The sequence below is a fragment of the Chelonia mydas genome, chromosome 21 (assembly GCF_015237465.2).
Source record: "Chelonia mydas isolate rCheMyd1 chromosome 21, rCheMyd1.pri.v2, whole genome shotgun sequence".
Lineage (NCBI taxonomy): Eukaryota > Metazoa > Chordata > Testudines > Cheloniidae > Chelonia > Chelonia mydas.
In genome coordinates, this window is record NC_051261.2 from 13,091,394 (window position 1) to 13,117,883 (window position 26,490).

General features: G+C 46.3%; 1 protein-coding gene across 1 annotated transcript; it reads right to left on the reverse strand.

Annotated features, from left to right (window-relative positions):
* Positions 1-5,710: 5,710 nt before the first annotated feature.
* On the reverse strand, positions 5,711-13,172 carry RBM15 (RNA binding motif protein 15). Its single transcript, XM_027825993.3, has one exon. It carries the CDS (start codon positions 13,094-13,096, stop codon positions 10,208-10,210), a length of 2,889 nt encoding a protein of 962 aa, XP_027681794.2. The 5' UTR covers positions 13,097-13,172; the 3' UTR covers positions 5,711-10,207.
* Between the last annotated feature and the right edge of the window lie 13,318 nt (positions 13,173-26,490).

Genomic DNA, 26,490 nt, shown 5'->3' on the forward strand with positions numbered 1-26,490 from the left:
TTTTCAAGAGTGCTTGGTGTTGGCTTAACTCTATTTCCATGGAAGTCAAAGGGAGTTTTACCACTGACCTCAGTGGGAACAGAATTCGGCCAACAGAGTACTTCTGAAAGTCCCGCCCAGGAGTTTTCCCTTAGGTTAAAGTCTAGGTTTTAAAAGGTTCACATTTGTCCTTTAAAATTATTCTGAACTAGTTGGTGAACTATTGGTGTAACACATGGAAGACAAAAAATTATGTCTAATCTATGGGTAAAGTTTTCAAAAGCATTTAAGTGCCTCAGGAGCCGAAGTCCCTATGTAACGTAGATTGAGGCTGCCTCCTGAGTCACTTATGCACTTTTGAAAATTTTACCCTACACCAGTGATACTCAGACTGAGGCTTGCGAGCTGCAAGTGACTCTTTAATGGGTCTCCTGTGGCTCTTTGCAGCTTTTACTATGTTATTAACCAACTGTAGTTGATAAGATAATAATACTTGGTCAGTCATGTTGCAGTGAGAATACATACATACACACACACACACGATATTTCCTGACATACTGTTTAAATATGAATACATAGTACCATAGTAAATGAAATAATGAATTCATATTACTATGGTGCTTTTGGGTAATGCTGATCACTAAGTTGGCTCCTGAACCACTGAGAAGTGAGTATCACTGCCCTAGACTATTTTTTCATCTGGGCCAGCAGGGACTAGGATCACAGCCTGGGCTAAGAGAGACAAAGAAGAGCATCTATGTTGCTCAATAGCAACTCCTTCCCAGTGTCACTGAGTGCCCCCCCCAAAGAGGGGGGGAAATCCATCCAGTCCAAGTATTGTTGAGGCAATGAGATGAAGCTGTGGGCAAAGAACAGCTGCAACTGGGAAAATCCCCATGGATATAGAGGATCTAGTTTTAGATGCTAGAGTTCAGTAACATTTTAGAGCCAACTGCTTTCATCTGTTTTAGAGAGCTATATCTAGAAAAGCCGTATGTGTGTGGAATCAGCACAGTGCAGTCAGGGTAGAGTCCTGGTCATGCCAGGCCCTTCTAGTCTAGTTCAGTTTGAAATGAGAAAGACCAAAAGGCATTTATTAAGAAATATTTGACAGTTAGGAAGCATGCTGATACATCCATCCTCATTTCAAATGAATTTTAGTGTTGATGAACATATATGGGATTGACAGACACAGAGAATGAAGTCTGTCATTCATCCATGCAAGAGTGGCAGTTCAGGAAACACGTTAGCTTCCTTACATTGCCCACCAACGTGCCTCAACCCTGAGAGAGTGGTGATGTTTTAGGGCCAAAAGGAAAGTTCATTTTCAATTCCTTCTCCACTGAAATTGACAAGGAGTTCATAGCACTGAATGGAGACTCATTTCACATATGCTGACCTGGGCTAAGTTTAAATAACTGACTAAGAGCAATTCCTCGGCCACAATGAGCTAGAGACCTCATGACCACCCACAATACAACAGCCCACTGCATGAGGACTTAGGAGTCCTGAAGCACTATCAAATCCAGATCTTCACAATAGTTTCTGGAAGCACTAGCCCATGGAAGGATAGGTGTTTCGCACACCAGAGGTCCACCTGGCACCCTAAATCTAGTCAAGAAGTAGAACAATTGAGGGTAGTGATGTCTAGGTTTGATGCGATTCAAATGTGTGACCTGGAGATTAGAAAGAAGGTGCAGCCTAAACATGAAATACCTAAAAGCTCATTTGTTGCACACTGCAGAACCCACAAGGAAATAACCAATACAAGGTTGCTTCCAAGACTAGACATCATTGTCACGTGCTGCAGAGATACTGCCCTGAACAGGACAGCACATGTATCTCTTAGTATTAATTTAGATAATGCTGCCTACATGCTAGATACTTTAGTCATCATCATTAAATAGTCAAAGAATCACACTGAGAATGCAGCAACTCTGAACCAAAGTTAAAATCTGAAGCCAGACTGATCTTCAGTTCAGGATGTAAAACTAATATGAATGTAAAACTAATATGAATGTAACTGATTCTCCAGTCAAGTTTATTTTTTGGATTTAAGTAACATATCACTTGGGTAAGCACTTCACTGGAGACAATACAAGGACTAGCCAGTGAAAGGAATCCAGACTGTTTCCCATATAATTAGTGCTCTGTTCCTGCTCGAGATGCCCTGACTTAATGAGAATGACATCAATTAATATCCAGATCTCTCAGGGCCCAAGCTCCCATTAAAATAGTCAATGGAAAGACTCCTTTATGCTCAGAATGAAGTTAGATTAGGTCCTCTTTGGTTTATGGTTTACTGGAGTGAGAGCTGAACAGTATCTTATCAAGTGAGCAATAACACAGTTCAAGTGAATGCCTGGCAGACTCCTTCAGTTACGATGTAGTCGGCCTAAAACATTCCTGTCTTCTCAAAATATTTGTCCAAACTACTCAGTCTGAAAACCACCGCACATACTGTTTTTTTCAGTTCTCTGGGACAGTGTCTCTCCAAGATCTAATTTCTTGCCATTTTGCAATAAAATGTTAGTTGTCTAGCGTTAAGCGTTACACAAATCTTACTGTGAATGTTAGCAGCTGTTCAGGTTTAAGAGCAGACTGAACTTTTTTTTTTTTTTTAAAAACTTATTTACAACACAGCTGCAGCAGATAAAGAGCACAGTTCCAAAGAAACATGGGTGTGAATTCAAATAGCCAGTTCCCCTCTTGTTTGGCTAGAATCACTTTACACGGCAGTGCAGTTAAATGGTTCATCTTATAAATCCATTTTCCCATTAAACTTGTTTACCTGAAGTCCCACTAGCCAAATTAATTCAATGAATAAGCACTGTTAACCTTTAAAATTATTAATTTTAACAAAAGTGTGCTGTTACCTGGCACGTTAAGGCGTCCCTCTAACCAATCCAGAGGGGCTGAACAATCCTGTGAAGAAATAACTCACTATTACAGAACTGTCATTAGAGAATCACCCTGCGCCACACGCCAACACTAATTAAAATCACTGGGGTATAAGTATCTGCTAATACAGGGAGAGTAGAAATAATCTCTTAATTAGGGAGATTCATACTGATGTTGAATACAGCTAGAGACCTCTTATGGATTAGCCTCCAGGGGCATCACATTGCGTTTGCAGGAAGTTGAAGTTCCAGCTTCTCACATCAAAAGGACATGAAAATCTGACAGTAAATGCCAGATCGCTGATCCACCCACCCAGATTGCCTGTCTCCATTATCCCTCTTCTTGAAGATGTCCCAATTATTTGGATTATATGAATAAAACTCCATCACCCTGGCTGGGATTGATAATCCAGGCATGTCAATGCTGAAAATGTTCAATCACACCTCTGAGTCATAGTACTAATACAGGCCCAAAGTCAACATACCTTTTGTAAATGGAATTAAAATTATTGTACCAAATTTAAGATTTAGATGGCATATCTGAGCAAGGTGGGAGAAGAAACACTGAGTAAAAATGTCTTATTTCGGACTACGATGAATACACAAACTCCATATGAAGTTGGAGTTTTCTAGTTATTACATATCTAGAACAGCTCCAGACCATTTGTGTTATGCAGCTTAATCTTACACTTATACCAGCATATCACAAACAGAGGAGCAGCTTTGTTGAACCACTGGCCAGTCGTCAGTGTACCAATATACACAAACACACACTCCCCATGCCAGCGTTAGCCCATTGGGGGCCCTAAGCTGGAATATTTCCCACCCCGTCACAACATATACTAAAAATTAATAGGGGGCCCCTTGAGCTGCTTGGAGCCCTAAGCAGTTGCTTAGTCTGCTTATGCCTAGTGCCATCTCCACATACACACACACAAATTAAGCAGCACTGTGGGTTAAGTTAGTGTTTTCATTCAAGCATTAGGTGAAGGATAAGAGGTAGGTCTATGCTGCAAAAAAAGACCCATGATAGCAAGTCTCAGAGCTTGGGTCTACAGACCTGGGTTCACACTACAGGGCATGCACATTCCCCCTCGGACACTGAAACCCGTCACCCCCACCAGGGTTCAGAGGCCAAGCTCTAGGTTAAACAGAAACAGCCACACTGCTATTTTTAGCCCTGTAGCAAAAGCCCCAGTCTGCAGACCTGGGCTCCAAAACTCATTGCCACAGGTTTTATTTTTGAGGTGTAGACATATGCCACGTTGCCAGAAAACTGGAGGTTTTATTCATGAGACCAGTGTCTTGCACCTCCAGTTGCTAGAGGTGCTTTGCATCCTTTAACATGAACTCCCAGGACCAAACTAAAAAGTAGCATTGAGTGGTACTGAAGAGTACAGTCCAGTCCCCAAAGATTGGTGGTCATGGCTCTTTGACCTGGAGTGAACACGTTAGTAAAAATTAGTAGGTATCCTCAGGGGTGGAGGATAAACAAAAAAAAACCCACTTAAATCAATAAAACCTTCTCCCTATAAATCACAATTCAGTTTGACCTTTAAAACCCCCTTACCTGTTTATAAGAGATTTATACAGCTGTTTGCCACGGGAACGGACACCTTGCAGAACAAAATCATGGCATCCTTTGTTGATAAGGACCTGTTGCCTAGCAATCATCCTGCATGGATGAAGGACAGGACTAGGGTTCTTTATCCACAGTAGATTACGATTTCAAGGCAACCAGAGCAAGCTCGCATCTCAAGGTGTCTTCATCTGCATGTCACACAGCGACTAGTTAATTCTAACAAAGACTGGCAAATATAACACGAGAGGTTTCTGAAGCCAACGATGCAGCAGTGTTAGCTTCCTCTTGAGCTCTGGTGTTGTCAAATGCCCCAAAGTCTCCTGCAGCAAACACGGAGTTGTACTCCTGTACTGGAACAGCCTTCCAAAGCTCAGGAGCCCCCGTACAGGATAATGCAGGAACTACAGCATACAATTTTTTCAAAGGTGCCTCCATATTTTCCTCTCAATCTGTACTACAAACTGAAGTGACTGCAAGCAAATGTGCAGTCGTACCTATGAAACGATCAGGGTGCATGCACATCCGAGGCGTGTGGAATATTTGCTTCAAAACCGGCCAAAATAAGGCACTGATACCAATGCAAACGTTTTAATTACAAACTCTAGCTCTCTGGAATTCTTCATCCATTCAGAACTAAACCCATCACTGCATAACTCTGGTGACAAGCCCCTGGAGATGGAGGAGCTCCTCAAAGTGTGTCAGGAAAGGTTTTATTAACATCATTTAACACTTTTTAATGAGACTCACTTTTCTTTTCTTTTGGCAATTTGGTGCAAAGGTTTACGTGCATGATTCAAAGCAATTTCAAACTTTTTCTTCAAATTAAAAAAAAAATCAAAACTAAAGCCAAACAAGTTGGGTGAACAAAATAAATCAGAAACTTAAAATTCAGGAACTCCAGCTCTTCAAACCAGCGAAGCCCCAGACTTGCACACTGTTCTGAGGCTTTTATGGTGTTTTCCCTGCTTCTTGCATGCCCGCATCAGCACCGTTTCCTCGTAAAGATGAGGAGTTAGCAGCAAATGACCCCCTTCATTGCAATCAAAGGGAGGTGCCACAGCAACACAATGAACTAGATTCTTCAGATCTGATACAACAGGCTGGTCAATATGAAAGTGATGGTCTCCCTGCTTCTTGCTCAAGACCCACAACTATCAGATCAACAACTGAGCAGCAGCAGCAAGTACCCCTTAGCTGCAAACAAAGGGGTCAAAGGTTTGTCGTCAATTCACTTCCAGGCAGAAAAACATTTTCCTCAAAAGAAACAATTTATTTAGAATGAAACAAAATCAGCTCAACTGTGAGCGCATGTTTGAGTGACAGCTACTTTTAAGCTGTGTGAGCCATAAAAAGGGTATTCCTTTACTTTTCCAGAAATCTTGTGTACACAGCACAAAGCAAAGAGGTCATTTTTCCACTTTAAAACACGGGCATTGGCATCACAATAGCAGATACACAACTTTTTTTTTTTTAAGCTGCCATTTTAGTAAAATGCACAAATACTAAACAGATAAGCTTTCTTCCATCAAGAGGCCCATGTAAATTCCACACGAGCAACAACTTCTCTTCGCAAAGGTCCATTAGAGCTTGGAATCCCATGTTATCTTCCACAGTCCGCCAGCTTTGCTTGCAGGAGGAAAGAAAAGGTAAACATTTGTACTGAAACAACAACAGGTTTTCCCCTCCCCACACTATACATATGAACATAAAGAACTACAAGGCCTTTCTAAGTATTCTACTTGGACTTGGAAAAGCACCAATACCACCCACCGGCACAAAACCTTGAAATGAAGTCACTTTCTATGTATAGATGCATAACAAGTAGTGCAGGTTTTTTGGACTGCTGTTAAACTAGGTTTACAGGATTGAAGATATACAGGATTGAAGATATTCAACAGGTTTCTAACAGGTAACGCAACATGTCAAAAATCAGCCACGAGGAAAACCAACTGAATGGTTTATAATTCACTTGATTTTCCTCAAAGGACATTTCCTGAAGGCAACTTCTCAATAAAAACATGAAATGTAGTGTTACAAGTTGATATCTTCTCATTTTGCTGTATAATTCCAACAGCAGGATGCAACTCCATTATTGTAGCAAAGAGGTCAAATCAAGGATGCCACCTAATAAACAAAACTTAAGATGTTACTATTCAAGTAGTATTTCTAATCCATCATTTTCATACAATTAGAACTGCATGAAATTAAATTCATTTAACATTTTCAAAACAATACGGTTTGCTTTGCTTAAGTCTATACAAAGACTACTTTTATATCAAGTTTAATGATTCATTGGAGTAGCTGTCCTTGGTTTTTATTTGTAGAAAGTCATTAAGAATGGGAGGCAGGGGGAAAGAATCCCAAATCCTCTAGTTACATGGCAATGATTTCTTCAAGTCTGGTTTCTTTTCATAGTAGGCTCTTAGCAGGCTCCCGATAAGCACTGCTGTCAACACTGAATTGGGAAAGGATGTCCCCAGCAGCCTTCACTCAAAACCTCAGAAGTCTTTAGACCCTCACCCCCCCATTTTGTTCTCCACTCCCCTCTAATACTCAAGGCCCTACACACCACAGCTAACATCAGCTAGATGGTTCCTTAAGCTACCCAAAGAACTTGTGTTCTCTCTTCTCTGCCCTCCATAGGAGGCTGCCTCCAAAATACCTTCAACCACTATTGGCAAGAAGAGACCTCTAACTGAACTCATACTTCTTTAAAAAGGTTTAAGACCTATTTGTCTGTGTTGCCTGTACTTCTCGTCTCTCCTCTGCGATCCTTGCAAGGGTGACATCACTGTCTAAACCACAGGAGTCTATCTCTTGCAATAGTTTGAGGTAGCCTTGAGATTCACACCACAGCTGCCAGCAAACAGACTGTACACTAGATTCAAGCAAACAAAGCCATTGGCTAACAGCCAAGAGAGTTGTATAAAGTTTGCGATTTTTACAAATCGCAAATATTAACAAAAGTATGAGTCACTTGAGGTTCTTTCCCCAAAGCATAAAGCACACTATGAAATGATGATTCAGGAAAGGGACATCCCTTTTCCACACTAATTCAGTACATTGTAACTAATGAAATATAGGAACATCAGCTGCACACAGCATTAGAAGAGATACTGAGCTCTTACTAAGCCACATAATGACAAATATAACCAGAAAATGTAACTCTGCTAAATCTGTTTTGCTCTATACAGAAGTGGCATTAAATATGGACTTCTGCTAGCAATCAGCCCTGGCAAAGGAGGTTTAAGTGGACAGTTACTCCAATGCTGTGCGCTTCTATAGCATAAGGGAAAATACAGCCAAAAGAGCTGTATTAGAATCGATGCAGCCTGTGGCTAAGTGCTGGGTCAAAATGTTGCCAGTTACTTGTTTTGACTTTATGTATCCATAAAGGGTGTTCAAATCCTTGTTTGCAAAACAGAACAGCAAATAAATCAGATTTAACAGAAGCAGATACCTCATTAAATAAGAAACCAAGAAACCTGGAGTTTGAAGTACAGTCTTGTCTAATCTGTATTAATATTCAGAATAGCACATCTCAAGCTCAGAGGCCAGAGATAACAAACATGACTGCATAATTTTCAAGGAAAAATGACAGTGCATCTAGATTGCTCTTTCCTGGGAGGACTTCCCTAAGTGTTAGTTGTCAGAGATTTGTTGATAAGTGTACTTTGACCCCAAGTTTTGTTGGTTTCTTTAAAAAACAAACAAAAAAACCCCCCACACTAACAGGTGTTTGTTGCATCTGACAGTAACAAACACTGCTCTTGGCAAGTTTAAATGTTGAATACAAACAAGCTTACTGCTAGTATTTTACATTTTTGAATTCCCAGTGGTAAAGTTGGATAGGTGATCTTTAAAACACTAAGAGTAATTAGCCCAGTACTTTAAAGTGATTCTAACTTCCTCCTGCATCACAAATACAATGAGGAAACTCACTGTAAATGCAACAAATGCTTTAAATACAGTGAAATAGGCAACACAGCATCTGTGATGAATTACATGATAATATGCAACATAGACACCTGCTAAATCAAACATTCTTTGTCACAAGTGGTGAATATGCTGTATTACCTAAAACATATGGAGCATCCTTTATGTAATTGGTGCCATTTCCAAAAATATCATAGTTTTCATTGTTAATAGCAAGACAAACAGCTGCATTCTGCCTTCTATAAGCTTATTACGTTCATGCTGAAGGACAATCCAGAAGTCCTGGAGTATTAAATGAGGTTTGTAATTTTAGTTTAGAAAAAAGTAAAGAGTAGCTAAAATTAGTTTTAGTCAGTAGAGAACAATGAATACACTACAGGGTCTGAGTAAGAAGACAGTGTCACTTTTACACAGCCACATTTCAAAAACCATAGTATAAACCTAGGCAAAAAAAGTGAAAGATCATGTTCTTGTTTCTACAAAGAGGTTTGTACAGTGTAAATAAGTATATTCATATTTACACTTCATTTGGGGACTAGCTAAGTTGGGCTTTAAAATGTTTTGATATCTGGTTTTTTTCTAGGTTTTATCACGATAATAAGGGAGAAAAGCATAGAGAAAAATGAAATGAACTAGGTTGGTTGAACAAGGTGAACTGCTTTTTCAACATTTTGGAGAACTTTTAATACTCTGCCAAGATGCTAAAAAACACTGCAGTCCCTATGACTATGAAACCTCATGTAAGGCCCACTGTACAGTACCTAAAAAAAGTCCTCAGAAGACAGACAGCAGTTTCTTTCTATTAACAAAGAGATAAAATGGTGATGAGAACTTTACATAGTTTAATTTTCACAGAATTAAAAGCCCTCTCTGAAAAGTATACTTGTTTGGAGTCTGCATTGTGGAATCCACTGTACCTGCAACTCTGAAAAAGGCAGTAAAAACAACAACAAAAACCCATCAAATGATTAGCTGTTCTTAAAGCACCTACTTGTTTCTTGCATACAATAGTAAGTACAAGACATTCAAGGTTTGTGACAAAGTCCTCACCTATTTACCAAAATGCTGTTACTGCTACAAACCCAAAGTGCACATATGGGATACAATGGAACTCAGAACAGCAGGAACACGCCTGTTAAAAGCACACCTTCTGGGCATGCATTTCTGTGGACTGGCTGAAATCCTCAAATCAATACCTACTAAGGAATTCAATGTTCGAGCTCCAGTGTACCACAAGATGAGGTGCTAGTCACCTAAAAGAAATCAACCTTGAGTCAGTCAACTCAAAGTGAAACCATTCAGGTTCCTGATAAAGGACTTATTTAACTTAGGGCTACTGGTCTAAGGCCTTCGCAGAATTTCAAAGACTCAGAATGAGTCGATGCCAGTCCACTATCTGGTCTGTTTAAACGACTTAGTGCTTTAAATCTGGTCTTTTAAGTTTGTAATTCTAGAGGAGTTTTTAAACCTGCTTTTAAAAAAAAAATCAAATGAAAAAAGAACAAAAGTTAAAATTAAAAAAGTGGGAATTTTTCATTTTTAGTTGAAGCAGGCTTAACCTCCCTGCTACCCTCACTGATAAGGGATCCTCAAAATATCCTACTCAGGCTAAAGGCTAAACCTCCTTGGCTTCTAACTATAGAAAAATGTAGTTACAGAAAAACAGGCGGGGAAAATTGGCTACAAATAAAGATCTAATTAAAAATAATTGTGGGGCTTGCTAAGGCTGTATCCCATAGCACCTGGCACACACTGGAAGGGTTGTGTGGAGGAGAAATAGGCAGGGTTGGGTACAGAAAACACAAGGGCTTTAGGATGCACCACGGACAATGATCATGACCAGATAGTCGTCCTCTGATTTGGCCAGGGCCTTGGCTGTGGAGTCCAGGAACTGCTGGGAGAAGTCGCAGGGTGGGAAGGCGTGCAGGACCCCGCTGTTCTCCTTGTCTTTGTTGCCCCCCACAGGGAGGCTGATCACTCCGGCAGCCTGCTTTTGCTTTAGATAGGACACGAGGTTCCTGAGCGGCCTCTGTGTGGAGGTGGTGGCAGCATCACTGGCCCCAGATGAGGAGCGGTTGTCCGAGGTGCCAGGCACAGCCAAGAGGATGGCATAACCATTGGGCCCTGCCACTTTAATACGACGGGTGACCTCATCCAGCTTGGGCTGGTCCAGGCGAAGACGCTGGGTGATCTTGAGCTGGGCTACTTTACCACCAGTTGCTCCCTCCACCAGGAGGCTGCTAGCTACACTGAGGTCCCCCTGAAGCAGGTGCATGTTGGACGGGAAGTTGCTATTCTTCAACAGGAGCATCCCCTGCCAAGCCAGGCATAGTTTGGGGGACCCGCCAGCCTGTGATGTTCCATCTTGCTGCTGCTGCTTCTGGGGTGGAGGTTTAAGCCGGGACCCTCCACCACTGCCCCCTTCCGTGGTACGCTCGTCCTTTTTGGCTGGGCTCTTGCATTCCTGGGCAGCAGCTGCTGTGGAGGTGCGGTGCTTCCTCTCTCTTTCAGCAGAGTTTTTGCGGTCACGCTTTTCATTCGGACCTCTTTCAAGACTGCCCCTGCGTGGCTCCCGGACAGGTGACGGCCGCTCCAGCAGGAGCAAACGGGAGGATAAGCGTTCTGTGTCGCTAGCGTAGCGCTCCCTGCTCCCACCAAGGTCAGGACTGCGGTCTTGGGGAGAGGCCGTGGCCAAACAATGTCGCTTACGGGACACAGATGAACGCTCGCTATCTGGAGAGCGGTCTAAGTGCCGGCCACCGTCCTCTGCCAATCTTCGCTTCCTGGGTTGGTCCCTGCTGCTGCTGCCACCGCCCAGCTCCCTCTCTCCTCGGTCCCGCTCCAGGGACCAGCCATCCCGCCGGCGCTCCAGACCTTCCAGTGGGTCGTAAGCAGCTGCTCGATTGCTCCTGTCCCGTACAGGAGGTGGTGGTGGCACCCACTCTGCCTCAGGATAGAGATCTCTGTCGCGGTCTCTATAGAGCAGTGGCGGTGTCCTGTCCCGTGCCCCCCGAAGTGGGTCTGGGGGAGCTCCACGGTGAGCCCCAAAGGCAGCCGCCTCTGCTACTAGCTCATAATGGGCAGGTGGTGGTAGGGTTAGCGGCTGCAAGTAGGGTTGCTGGTAGCGATGCTCAGTGTCAGCAAAGTCCACTCGGAGGCGCCGGTCTGGCCCACCCAAAGGGAAGCCACGCATGTGGGCACAAGCGGCCTGTGCTGCGTCCAGGCTCTCATACTGGATGTAAGCCCATGAGTCACCTTTACGATAGTCAATAGTGCGAATGGTGCCAAAACGGTCAAACTCCCTCGCCAGAGCAGCCAGTGGCACCCAGGGCCCAAGGCCACCCACCCAAAGCCTGGTGGTAGGAGTGGCTTTGCCATAACCAATTTTGATAGGGTTGCGCAGCAGCACCTTTCCAGACATGGCTAGCTTGGCCCGGTGTGCCATGTCCAGATTCTCAAATTTGAGGAAGCCATAGGTGCTGGTCTGGCCACGACCCGGACGCTTGATGTCCACTTCTGTGATGACCCCGAAGCGGTCAAAGGCCCGGCGCAGGTCTGACTCGCTCACCGTGATGTCCAGGTTGCCCAGGAACAAAGTGCGGTTGGCTCTCTGATCATCCTCGGGACTGATCTCCTCCTCGCCAGCAACGCCAGCACCTCCCCCTCCTCCTCGGAAGCCCCCAGCCGCTGCCACTCCAGCCACTCGCTCCAGCCCATAGGCTGGCCGGACACGGGTATCATAGAAAGCCCCGTAGTCCCGCTCCCTCTCCAGCTCCCGAGGCAGGGGAGGTGGCGGGGGCAGGCGGCCCAGAGCGAGTTGCTGTAGCCGGTAGTCTCTGTAGCCCAGGCCCCCTCCTCCACCCGCCGGCGACAGCGCCCTCTGGGTGGCTCCGGCCGGGGGGTGCCTGACAGCGGCGGCCGCGGCAGCCGCCACGCCCACGGCCGCGGCCCCGTAGGGCGAATGGGAATCCTTGTCCAGCAGGGCCGGGGAGCGGCTGCTGCGGCGCCGGCTGCCGCCCCCGACGTAGACGGCTTCGATCTTGAGCGGCCGGTCGTAGAGCACCAGGCGGCCGCGGGCGTGCTTGGCGGCGCGGGCGTCCTCCGGCCGGCGGAAGTTGACGAAAGCCACCCGCTCGTCGCTGGCGCCGGTGCCCGGCGGGAGGCGGCTGATCTTGACGCTCACGTCGCCGAAGCGCTTGAACTCGTGGAAAAGCCCGTCCTCCACCGCCTCGTCGCTCAGCGCCGAGCCCAGCTCGCTGATCTTCAGCGTCTTGTACTCGCCGCTCCCGCCGCCCGCCCCGGCCGCCTCCGACGAGGACGAGGACGGGGCCGGCGGCGCCCGGGACTCACCCCCGCCGCCCCGGCTGCCGCCGCCGCTGCGGGACGACTCCGCGTTCTTGCTGCCGCTGTAGCCGTGGCGGCCGCCGCCGGAGCTGGCCGCCGCCGCCCCCGACTCGTACTCGCGGCTGCCGCCCCGGCTGGCCTTGTCCAGGTGCAGGCCCCGCCGGCTGCTGCTGCTGCTGCTCTCGCCGGAGCCGCCCGCCGCTTTCCCCCCGTTGCTGCCGCCCGCGCCGGAGCCGCCGGGCTTCTTGCTGCTGCGCTCGGCCCGGGCCGAAGACGAGGAGGAGGCCGAGTCCTCGCCGCCGCCGCCGCCCCGGGACCGTTTGGCCTTGGCCGGGGAGCGCTCCTTGCCCTTCATGGCGGCAAGCAGCTCCGGGACGGGTTCCCTGACTAACCGCCGCGCTCACACACCCGCCGCCATCTTGGACCCCGCCGCGGAAATGGGCCCCGCCCACCTCGCCCCCATTGGGCAGTTAAATCATCACCCGCCCCCCTCATTGGAGAGTGAGTCTGTCAGCGATCAGCGGCCCGGGCGTTCCCAAGGTTCGCCAGCGGAAGGCCCACCCTGCCGCAGCACGCGGAGGTGGTGATTGGCGGGGAGGTCTGTCTCTCGTTGCCGATTCTCGCGCTCTCGGGGCTCCCTGGCGGACGGCCCCCCTCGAAGGCTCTTATTGGACAGCTGTGGAATCGCAGCGTTCTGATTAGATCGTGTATCTGTCAATCCTAACGGTTCTCGCGCTCTCGCTGCCCGACTCTTTCACGCGCCTCGGTCAGGTGGCAGAGTCTCTATTCTATGATTGGTGGAGCTATCTGACATTTCTAACGGTTCTACTTGTGCCACCGACATCCCGCCCCGCCATTTCCCATTGGTCAGAGACCCTTCACCCTTAACAATTAATTAGATGAGGGTTCCCTCAATCTTAACGATTCGTCGCGAGCCACCGTGATCCCGCCCCCCCCCGCTCTCATTGGTCACGGGAAGCCTTTCCCTAGCGATATGGTAGGATGCAGTCCACGTCTCTCCCGGCTCAGCGCGGGTCGCAGCTTGTCCCGCCCCAAGGTCATCATTGGTCGGTTGAAATCTCCCCTCGCCATCTGATTGGATGGGAAAGACTAGCCCGCCCCACGGATAGGCTGTGGGAGATGTCAGTCACGCTAGGGCTGGCAGTCAGGAAGGGGAGCGCACGCACGTGTTGCTTGCTGTGCCCGGCCCTGCCGGCCGCCTCATGCCCGCTGCCGGCGCTGGAGCGGGGCGGGGCCGGAACTGGGTGCCTGCCTCCCAGCCCCGGGCACAGTTCGAGATTTTCACATTTTTCCCCCAATCAGACGAAAAGTCAAAATTTCGAAAACGTTCCCGAGCCGGGGGAGGGGAGAGCTCAGGATCGGGCCCGGTAATCCGGGGAGAGCTCAGGATCGGGCCCGGTGATCCGGGGGAGGGGGAGAGCTCAGGATCGGGCCCGGTAATCCGGGGGGGGAAGCTCAGGATCGGGAAATCCAGAAGAAATCCTGGCACCAGGTGCAGTAATCTGCGAGAGCCTGGGATCAGGCCCAGTCAGTAATCTAGGAAAAAGAAGATCATGTCTGATAATTGGTGGGGGAGGGGGGTGGGGTGCAGGAGCCATCTGATAATATGGAGGGGAAACCCAAATTTGGGTCCGATAATCCTTGGGAACACCTGAGCTCAGGTCCGATAATCTGGGGACAAAATGCGTTTGGGTCCTATAATTCAGTGATAGCCCAGGACTGGGTCTGATAATATGGAGGGGGGGATGGGAAACAGGATCGGTCTGATAATCTGAGTAAAACATTTGGATTGGATCCAATAATACACCCATATTGGGTTTGATAATCTGTGAAAAAACCCAGATCACGTTCCTGTACTCTGGGGGGAAAATCCCAGATTGGTTTGATAATTTGTGGGGGGAAAAACCAATTGAGAAAAGGGGATCAGGTCTGTCAACATGTTTCTAATCTGACCTTTTCATTTGCATAAATTAACTAAAATTTTGAAATAAAATATCCCTTCGAACTAGTAAAATGATATTTTTGTTTTGCAGACATCCAAACCGATCATTTCGACAATTGCCCATTGTTTTTAATTCAAAATTTTTTAAAGTGGGAGATTTGTCAAACCTAATTTTTTTCCCACCAGTGGATTCAGTCCCTGCCCTGAAGAGCTAACAATAAACAAGCAAGATAGGGTGGGAAAAAAGTATACAAGCTCCAAGCAGATGAGTGAGAGCTGAGGCACAGAGCCCCTGATCCAAAGACCACTGAATTCAGTCAAAATTTCCACTGATTGAAGTTGAAATGGGTTTTGGATTACACCCAGGGAAATTAAGCAACTCATTCTAGGGCCCCATAGAGAGTCTGTAGCAGAGCCAGGAGCCAAACTCTAGCTTTCAGCTCTATGCCTTAACCACAAAAGCACCATCCGTCTCTACTTTCCATGTCTCTGGAGAGCAGATACAATGAAATGAGTGAGGTTTTCTTTTTAAGGGCGCAAGATTCTAAGTGTCTTTTTAAAACCCCGATTGCCAAATCCTCTTCCTTCAAAGGGCATCGTCCTCCAAATGTGAGACGAGAGGCAGATCTGGATGAATGGGCTGATTTTCCTCCTCCTTTAATTGCTTCCTTTTTAAGGGATTGCAGCAGCTGGTTCCTCAACACTCTTAAAAACATCACTAACCAGAGAGGGCAGAATTAACGGGGGATTATTAACTCAGGTAGCTTGCTACAGATACGCTCTCCCTTACTAAACTTTATTGAGGGGACCCGCACAATTCTTCTGCCAGTTATAATAGCCAACGTTAGAAACAACCTAAGGGGAAGAAAAAGAGTGAATAATTAAGTCACAGCTACAGTATAATTATTAATATATTTGCATCTTAATTTTCCTAATCCTGCCCCTCCCCCGCCCCCCCCAGCTAAGGGACTGAATACAGTGGAACTACTGCTATTCTCCTGTGCTGGGGACTGCATCTCCTGCATGCAACACATACCGATACCTAAAAAGAACAGGAGTCCTTGTGGCACCTTAGAGACGAACACATTTATTTGAGCATCAGCTACAGCCCACTTCATCAGATGCATAGAATGGAACATATCGTAAGAAGATATATATATATACACATATAGAGAAGGCTAATGTAGTGCCCATCTTTAAAAAAGGGAAGAAGGAGGATCCGGGGAACTACAGGCCAGTCAGCCTCAACTCAGTCCCTGGAAAAATCATGGAGCAGGTCCTCAAGGAATCAATTCTGAAGCACTTAGAGGAGAGGAAAGTGATCAGGAACAGTCAGCATGGATTCACCAAGGGCAAGTCATGCCTGACTAATCTAATTGCCTTCTATGCCGAGATAACTGGCTGTGTGGATGAAGGGAAAGCAGTGGACATGTTGTTCCTTGACTTTAGCAAAGCTTTTGACACCGTCTCCCACAGTATTCTTGCCAGCAAGTTAAAGACGTATGGGCTGGATGAATGGACTACAAGGTGGATAGAAAGCTGGCTAGATTGTCGGGCTCAACAGGTAGTGATCAATGGCTCCATGTCTAGTTGGCAGCCGGTATCAAGCGGAGTGCCCCAAAGGTTGGTCCTGGGGCTGGTTTTGTTCAATATCTTCATTCATGATCTGGAGGATGGCATGGATTACACCCTGAGCAAGTTTGCAGATGACACTAAACTGGGAGGATACGCTGGAGGGTAGGGATAGGATACAGAGGGACCTAGACAAATTAGAAGATTGGACCAAAAGAAATCTGATGAGGTTCAACAAGGACAAATGCAGAGTCCTGCACTTAGGACGGAAGAATCCCATGCACTGCTACAGACTAGAAACCGAATGGCTCGGCAGCAGTTCTGCAGAAAAGGACACAGGGGTTACAGTGGACGAGAAGCTGGATATGAGTCAACAGTGTGCCCTTGTTGCCAAGAAGGCCAATGGCATTTTGGGCTGTATAAGTAAGGGCATTGCCAGCAGATCGAGGGACGTGATCGTTCCCTTCTATTCGACATTGGTGAGGCCTCATCTGGAGTACTGTGTCCAGTTTTGGGCCCCACACTACAAGAAGGATGTGGAAAAATTGGAAAGCATCAGGCGGAGGGCAACAAAAATGATTAGGGGACTGGAACACATGACTTATGAGGAGAGGTTGAGGGAACTGGGATTGTTTAGTCTGTGGAAGAGAAGAATGAGGCAGGATTTGATAGCTGCTTTCAACTACCTGAAAGGGGGTTCCAAAGAGGATGGATCTAGACTGTTCTCAGTGGTAGCAGATAACAGAATGAGTAGTACTGGTCTCAAGTTGCAGTGGGGAGGTTTAGGTTGGATATTAGCAAAAACTTTTTCACTAGGAGGGTGGTGAAGCACTGGAATGCGTTACCTAGGGAGGTGGGGGAATCTCCTTCCTTTGAAGTTTTTAAGATCAGGCTTGACAAAGCCCTCGCTGGGATGATTTAGTTGGGGATTGGTCCTGCTTTGACAGGGTGTTGGACTCGATGACCTCCTAAGGTCCCTTCCAACCCTAATATTCTATGATTAAGGTTTCAGAGTAGCAGCCGTGTTAGTCTGTATTTGCAAAAAGAAAAGGAGTACTTGTGGCACCTTAGAGACTAACAAATTTATTTGAGCATAAGCTTTCGTGAGCTACAGCTCACTTCATCGGATGCATTCAGTGGAAAATACAGTGGGGAGATTTATATACGTAGAGAATATGAAACAATGGGTGTTACCATACACACTGTAAGGAGAGTGATCACTTAAGGTGAGCTATTACCAGCAGGAGAGCGGGGGCGGGGGGGGGAATCTTTTGTAGTGATAATCAAGGTGGGCCATTTCCAGCAGTTGACAAGAACGTCTGAGGAACAGTGGGGGAGGGGGGAGTGGGGAATAAACATGGGGAAATAGTTTTACTTTGTGTAATGACCCATCCACTCCCAGTCTCTGTTCAAGCCTAAGTTAATTGTATCCAGTTTGCAAATTAATTCCAATTCAGCAGTCTCCCGTTGGAGTCTATTTTTGAAGTTTTTTTGTTGAAGAATTGCAACTTTTAGGTCTGTAATCGAGTGACCAAAGAGTTTGAAGTGTTCTCCGACTGGTTTTTGAATTTATAATTCTTGACGACTGATTTGTGTCCATTTATTCTTTTCTCTGATTTGTGTCCATTTATTCATTTCATCCAGACCACACCACACGATCCATTGTCTACAGCCAAGCTCTACGATACAACCACATTTGCTCCAACCCCTCAAACAGAGACAAACACCTACAAGATCTCTATCAAGCATTCTTACAACTACAATACCCACCTGCTGAAGTGAAGAAACAGATTGACAGAGCCAGAAGAGTACCCAGAAGTCACCTACTACAGGACAGGCCCAACAAAGAAAATAACAGAACGCCACTAGCCGTCACCTTCAGTCCCCAACTAAAACCTCTCCAACGCATCATCAAGAATCTACAACCTATCCTGAAGGATGACCCATCACTCTCACAGATCTTGGGAGACAGGCCAGTCCTTGCTTACAGACAGCCCCCAACCTAAAGCAAATACTCACCAGCAACCACACAACAGAACCACTAACCCAGGAACCTATCCTTGCAACAAAGTCCCTTGCCAACTGTGTCCACGTATCTATTCAGGGGACACCACCATAGGGCCTAATCACATCAGCCACACTATCAGAGGCTCGTTCACCTGCACATCTACCAATGTGATATATGCCATCATGTGCCAGCAATGCCCCTCTGCCATGTACATTGGTCAAACTGGACAGTCTCTACGTAAAAGAATAAATGGACACAAATCAGATGTCAAGAATTATAACATTCATAAACCAGTCGGAGAACACTTCAGTCTCTTTGGTCACTGGATTACAGACCTAAAAGTGGTAATTCTTCAACAAAAAACCTTCAAAAACAGACTCCAACGATAGACTGCTGAATTGGAATTAATTTGCAAACTGGATACAATTAACTTAGGCTTGAATAGAGACTGGGAGTGGGTGGGTCATTACTCTAAGTAAAACTATTTCCCCATGTTTATTCCCCACCCCCCACTGTTCCTCAGACATTCTTGTCAACTGCTGGAAATGGCCCACCTTGATTATCACTACAAAAGGTTCCCCGCTCCCCCCGGCTCTCCTGCTGGTAATAGCTCACCTTAAGTGATCACTCTCCTTACAGTGTGTATGGTAACCCCCATTGTTTCATGTTCTCTATGTATGTAAATCTCCCCACTGAATGCATCCGATGAAGTGGGCTGTAGCTCACAAAAGCTTATGCTCAAATAAATTTGTTAGTCTCTAAGGTGCCACAAGTACTCCTTTTTATGATTAAGGTGGAATTTGCCATACAAACTGTCAGAGGCTAATTAATTAAGATGAGCTATTATCAGCAGGAGAAAAAAAACTTTTGTAGTGATAATCAAGATGGCCCATTTAGACAGTTGACAAGACGGTGTGAGGATACTTAACATGGAGAAATAGATTGAATATGTGTAATGACCCAGCCACTCCCAGTCTCTATTCAAACCCAAGTTAATGGTCTCTAGTTTGCATATTAATTCAAGCTCAGCAGTTTCTTGTTGGAGTCTGTTTTTGAAGCTTTTCTGTTGCAAAATTGCCACCCTTAAGTCTTTTACTGAGTGGCCAGAAAGGTTGAAGTGTTCTCCTACCGGTTTTTGAATGTTATGATTCCTGATGTCAGATTTGTGTCCATTTATTCTTTTGTGTAGAGACTGTCCGGTTTGGCCAATGTACATGGCAGAGGGGCATTGCTGGCACATGATGGCATATATCACATTAGTAGATGTGCAGGTGAACGAGCCCCTGATGGTGTGGCTAATGAGATTAGGTCCTATGATGATGTCACTTGAATAAATATGTGGACAGAGTTGGCATCGGGCTTTGTTGCAAGGATAGGTTCCTGGGTTAGTGTTTTTGTTGTGTGGTGTGTGGTTGCTGGAGACTATCTGCTTCAGGTTTGGGGGCTGTCAGTAAGCGAGCACTGGTCTGTCTCCCAAGATCTGTGAGAGTGAGGGATCATTTTTCAGGATAGGTTGTAAATCTTTGATGATCAGCTGGAGAGGTTTTAGTTGGGGGCTGAAGATGACAGCTAGTGGTGTTCTGTTATTTTCTTTGTTGGGCCTGTCCTGTAGTAGGTGACTTCTGGGAACTCTTCTGGCTCTGTCAATATGTTCCATTCAATGCATCCGATGAAGTGGGCTGTAGCCCACAAAAGCTTATGCTCTAATAAATTGGTTAATCTCTAAGGTGCCACAAGTACTCCTAGGTTTTTTGCGGATACAGACTAACACGGCTGCTACTCTGATACCAATACCTTGCTCTGAAATAGCATTTTTCATCAATAGAACTCAAAATGCTTCACAGACTTTAATGCATTAATCATCACAATACCCCTGTGAGCTGGACAATGCTATTTGCCCCACTTTACAGAAAGGAAAACAGAAAGGCTAAATGATTTGTCTGAGTTCACACAGGAAATCAGTGGCAGAACAGGGAATTGAACATTGGTCTTCTATGGTGCTTCAGGCATCAGCCAGGCTCTGAGGAAAAGCAATAACCGTGGCAGTAGAATCCACAAACTTACAAATGAGGCAGAGAATTGCTTGAACTGGCTGGCACTTGGCGCCGACATGAGCAATGAGGTTCTCCCAGAAGATGAGATGAGACTCGTCTTGGCGAAAGCTCAGACATTCAGAGAAGCATTTGGAGCTGTGGAAAAGGCAGACAGAGAAAAGCGAATGGACGGGCAGAATGGGCAGGCAGAGTTCATGAGTAGTGCCCAATCACTGCACCATTACTTGCTAGAGCTTGTATAGCGCTCGTCTCACCCTGCACCTTTCCCTCCTCCCACAGGAGCATGGGAGAAAGGGGAGCTCCAGAATGTCTCTCACACCCATTTGGGCACCCCAGGCTCAGGGCTCTGTGTCTAGGGCATGCTGAGACTGCTTGTTCTCAGTTCCCCACCCTGGTTTGGGGGGTGAGGCTCTGGCGCGCACTGATGGTGCCTATTCTGCATTCCTCATCCTGATCTCAGTGCTTGTGGTATGAATTGAACAACCTCTTTTTGGTCTCAGGGCTGTTTGCCTGAGTCATGTCCATTTTCAGCCCCCTTACAGTCGCAGTACTGCCTGCCTTTAATACGGACCAGGTAGACCCAGTCTCAGCTCCCCTCTGTCTCAGCACACAGGGATTTAGGTGTGGCAATACGCAGTGTTACCAGCCCTCACTTTCAGATGCTTAGAAAATCATTGGAAGAACAATGGGATCCCCTAAGCCTGAGTTAGGTGCTTAGGCTCCCTCTTCAGTGAATGGGGAGAGACAGGCACCTCAGAATGGGATCTGCTGGAGATGCTGCCGAGAGGGTGGGGGACCATGTTAAGCCCTACCCTTCACAGAGTTTGGTCCCTATCTCTGCTTGCAACTCTACCTCTGCCGCCAACAGCTCTGTGGATACATTGCTGCTGCTCGGTTATATGAGGTAAAGCTGTCTTTTGCTCTGTATATTCTAGAAGAGGGTGAAGGGATAGAAATGTACCAGTTTGTATGTGCTCCAACTTCCCTTGTGTAGCTAAGTAGTGCGGCGGAAGAGTGTGTTAATGTACACGGAGATTTCACGGGCATCCTTCAGCGAGATCTCTAGGAAACTTTCCTGCAGGTACTTGCCAATCCTCTGCTGAAGGTACCTCGGCAGAGCTGCTTTGTTCCTTCCCCCTTTGTAGGAAACTTTCCCTTGCCAATCGGCAATCATTTGTGCTGGGACCAAAGCCGCACACAGGAGAGCAGCATAGGGACGGAAGCCGCATGATGCATCCGTGCTTACCCTCAGGAGTCTTACCTCCTGGAACCTTACCCTGCTTACCCTCAGGGGGCTTCAATGACCCCCGCCTATGGAAAATGGTGGCACAATTTACAATATTGTCCCTAGTTGCCTCCAGAGATCCCCTTAAAAAACCACCAGTGGTTCTCAAACTTTAGCAACCCAAGGACCCCCATTTTGATTTTAAAATTTTTCATGGACCCCCAAACCCCTGCTCAGCCTCAGGCCCCACCCCCACTCCATCCCTTCCCTCAAGGCCCCACCTCTTCCCGCTCCCACTCCACCCCTGCCCCTCCTCTTCCCCACCTCTTCCCCTGAGCGTGCTCCATCCCCACCCCTTCCCCTCCCTCCCAGCGCCTCCTGCACGCTGCTGAACAGCTGTTCCCCAGTGTGCAGGAGGCACTGGGTGGAAGTAGGAGGAGTTGATCAGCGAGGCCTGCAGACCCCCTGGAGTACACTTGCAGACCTCCAGAAGTGTGCAGACCCCAGTTTGAGAAACTTTGCCCCATCTTGAACGCTAAACATCCCTGCCCCCCGGGCCACATTTAGAGTGTTCACCAAGATGTGTGATTGCTAAGGGACAGTGAGAAAGCGATTCATATGTAAAAAGAGGTATATTTTACTATAACGATTCAATGCTGTGCGTGAACTAACAGTCATGCTTCTGTTTCTTGTGCTTCTGCAGATGTGGCCTTCAGGGGAACCCCCTATACACTGACGGAGTGCCTCTGCTAGATAAGGAAGCGACCAAGGCACAACAAGGAGGACTATGCTATGACCATGGGAATATTTTCCTCATTTAGGTCTAACCAGCCATAAAGGCAGCACCAGCACACTTTTAATCTGCCAAAGACACATTCTATGGTCATTCTGCTCCTGCTCAGCCTATTGTTGAAGCACTCCTTGCTGCTGTCCAGGTTTCCTGCGTAAGGCTTAATGAGCCATGGGAGTAAGGGGTACGCTGAGTCTCCTAAGATCACGTGGGCATTTCAACATCCCCCACTGGAATCTGGGAAAGAAAGTCCCTGCTTCAGCTTTCTGTACAAGCTAGTGTTCCTGAAGATGCGCACACAGCAGGTCAAGCAATTCTGATTCCTGTTCAGAGTGGGAGTTCATGATATACTGCATGACCATCTGTGATGTGTGTTTTACTGTGACCACAACAGTAGAGAGCAGTATGGGATCCATCCTTTCAGACAGAGACGGCGGGTGTACAGTAAACAGGGTCTGTTGAAAAATGCTGTGAAACGCAGTCAAACTCATGGAATGATGGGACAGAAAAAACTGCATCATGGGACGTTGAGCCTGCACCCATGATGCACTGGGATCCACTCCGCCTTCCCACAACACCTAGCTGCAGAAGGTGGCGAGTAGCACAATGGGATGCTACCCACGGTGCACTGCTCTGACTGTCGATGCTAGAGCCCCAACTGTGGATACGCTCTGCCACCAGGAGTGTTGTGTGAACATGCCCAAACGATGTAATTATACCGGTTTTTGATTGTCAGTGTAACTTGCATTGACACAACTGTAATGTAGATAAGGGCGTAGTGAAAGCTGATGGTTCTGTTTTAACCTGCCTTGCAGAGTGTTCACTTTTTGTAGGTTTAAATTACACACCCTAATCTTGATTCAAGCTAGTTTTTGCAGAGTCTCTCCTTTTATCATGGTGTCAGAGGAGAAAAAGGAAAGGAACCAAAGGGAAACCAAGGGTGGTTTTTTGATCCTTCAAACTCAAGCTCTGACCAAATACTATTCAACTCTAGAGTTGGGTGAAATCTGTTCATCAGCAGAAAGAAAGAAAATATTTGGTTTTGCTGAAAAATTCTGCATTTTGTGCAAACTTATAGAAAAAAGTTTTGAGAGCCTTTTGAATTTTCCCCCCTGAAAATATGTACATTTTTTCACCTAGTTCTACTCAGCTTTCTGTTTATCCACCCGTGAAATAGGTAACTACTATCAGACTTATCTCACTGTGATGTTGGGAGCCTTAAAGAATGGTGAGCACCTTAATAATACTTAAGAGAGTGTTTTTCATCTCCATGCACTTCACTGAGGGGGTGGATCCAGTGTCATCTTCCCAGTTTTACAGACATGAAAAGCGAGGTACCAAGTGGTGAAATGAATTGCTAGCGATCACAGAGCAAGTCTATGGCAGACCCAGGGCAGAACTCAGAACTCCTGACTCCCCGTTTTGGGCTGTAGACGCTCTATCCAAATGAAACTTTAATAATAGTTAAGGGAAATGCTGCAGTTATTTTAAAATGTCCACACTCTCTTCCAATGCTGGAACTCTAGACACAGGAGGGTGCTGGCTAATCAGGAGAACCAGAAAGTGAAACTGACCAGTTTTGTTTCACAGGTCAACCTGATGTACAAACAAGCAAACAAAGTGTATCACAACAAGGGGAAGGCAAAGTTGCCGTAATCCCCAGGGGGAAAAAAAAGAGAAAATTCATTTGATAAAGCAGGTTTCAGAGTAGCAGCCGTGTTAGTCTGTATCCGCCAAAAGAAAAGGAGTACTTGTGGCACCTTAGAGACTAACAAATTTATTTGAGCATAAGCTTTTGTGAGCTACAGCCCACTTCATCGGATGCATTCAGTGGAAAATACAGTGGGGAGATTTTATATACACAGGTAACATGAAACAATGGGTGTTACCACAGACACTGTAATGAGAGCGATCAGGTAAGGTGAGCTATTACCAGCAGGAGGGGGGGGAGGAGAAACCTTTTGTAGTGATAATCAAGGTGGGCCATTTCCAGCAGTTGACAAGAACATGTGAGGAACAGTAAGGGAAGGGGGGGAATAAAATGGGGCAATAGTTTTACTTTGTGTAAAAAGAAAAGGAGGACTTGTGGCACCTTAGAGACTAACAAATTTATTTGAGCATAAGCTTTCATGAGCTACATCTCACTTCATCGGGTAATGACACATCCACTCCCAGTCTTTGATCAAGCAGCAATTCTATCAAATCAGTCCTAAACGGTCTGAAGTATCCTGTTCTGCCTTCAATAGCGGAAAGCGTGATGGTCACTTACTGTGTTTCTGGCCGAAATGTCCACATTAATCCATATGTCACGTATCCAAGGAAATAAAATGGCTTCCCAGCTGCAGCTTAGTAGAAACCAGAGGTGGAACTGAATGAGATTCTTTTTCCCTGACAGTCCACTGGATGGCGTTTCTCCCCATCTTTATCATCTCTTTTCAAAGGAGCTGGTATCCTATAACACAGGGATTCCTGAATTTCGGGGGCTGGATTTCAAATTAGGGGTAAAGAACTCCAATGTGTTAGTCTTCTTTATGCACATGCCTCGGTGGCATGTGACCAGGATTCATCACCAAATTTGGTCCACTGGTTGGATCATTAGCTTCCCCGGCTTAGGCCGGGTACTGACAGGGAGTGCGACATGAACACTGATCCATGCCCTACAAGTGTTAGTAGGAACCCAGGAGTGATCAGAACTGTATACTGGAAATATAAATCTGGCTATGTCTGTGTCTGTGGAAATTAGGGTCTCAACCTTATCTTAAGATGTGTGTCAGAGACAGACCCACATGTAATTAGTTGCACAATCATAAGGGAGGTAGCTCTTGCAGATATAATTGTCCTGGAGTGTATGGAAGACACATGCACAGAGGTCTAGCCCGTGTCCTAGAAACAAATTAAGGGTTACTCAAGAATCTATTTCCAAATCACATTGACCATTATTGTCCATTTGGAGCTGCTTTACTGGGTTTGGAGTAGGGTGAGGTAGCAGGAGAACATACAAGACTTGACTTTAGTTTTATGGACCAGATTCTGAGCGGGTGTAAACTGACAAAGCTCCCCTGACTGCTACATTAATTTGCAACAGCTGATGATCTGGTCCTGTGTCTATTCAGAATTTGTGATGGTCCTATTTTCTTCATCTGCTGCAGTTTAAAAGTGAAATATACAGTAATTACTTAAAAGCATCAGATGATGATTCATAGTTTAAAAGACACACTGGGTGAGTAATGACCATGTATCCTTGAAGGGCCATCCACAGAGTACTGTGACATTTAATGTGATTTCAATTTTGCTTCCAAGTTGCTCTTTTTAAATTGGATGTCCTGCGATTTTCCATCTCCATCTGAACTGCAGTCAGACGCCGGATTTCCACAAAACGAGCCCAGTTGCTGGATGTTCAGCAGCTTCAGTACATTGTGTAAGAGTTTTGGCACTGATGAAAGGAAAGGCAGCTTTTGAGAACCCCGGAAAATGGAGTTTTTTAATCAGTCCAAGAAGCAATCTTCCAAGAAGCAAGCAGCAATCTTCCCCTCATGCTTCTTACAGAAGTGCCCTTTATCCGTACGCAGTTAAGGTGTCAGCAGATGGCTCTTAGGAATATGTTGCATGGTTTGTGGGTTTTGTAGGACCTATGAAACTTGTCCACTGCAAGTGGCTTCCTTTGATAGCTCTTCGCAATACTGCCTGAGGTGAGGGGGCATTTCAGACTCCATGCCCCTTGAAGCACGGCCTTTCTGCTAGGATTGCCCACTGATGCTGGTTGTGGGGATGGGTTTTAGGATGTGTGCACATGACCACCAAATTCATTTTGCACAAGGACACTCAGCACCTCCATGACTGGGACTGGCACTTGATTTTACAGTTCACGCTGCTCCCAATGGGCTCAGCCATCTAGCCCCCATCTTCTGCTACTTAGAATAAACTTTGACAGGGAGTTGAGAGGCACCACTCACCTGTTTCCCCTCATCCCTAAGCCATATGCAGCTTGTGACGGGGTTCACTCACCACTGTGGCACCTCCTGCTGGCTGTCTTGGGGATTAGCTCAGCATGTTAGTGCACCCTCTTCGGGTGGTGCCTCACCGCCGTCACTCCTGCTCTAGGACCCATGTCTCTCCAAGGACCGTGGTGTTCTCTTC

Excerpts from the sequence above, each read along its gene's own strand:
- RBM15 (XM_027825993.3), bottom strand. The coding sequence starts at position 13,096 with ATGAAGGGCAAGGAGCGCTCCCCGGCCAAGGCCAAACGGTCCCGGGGC.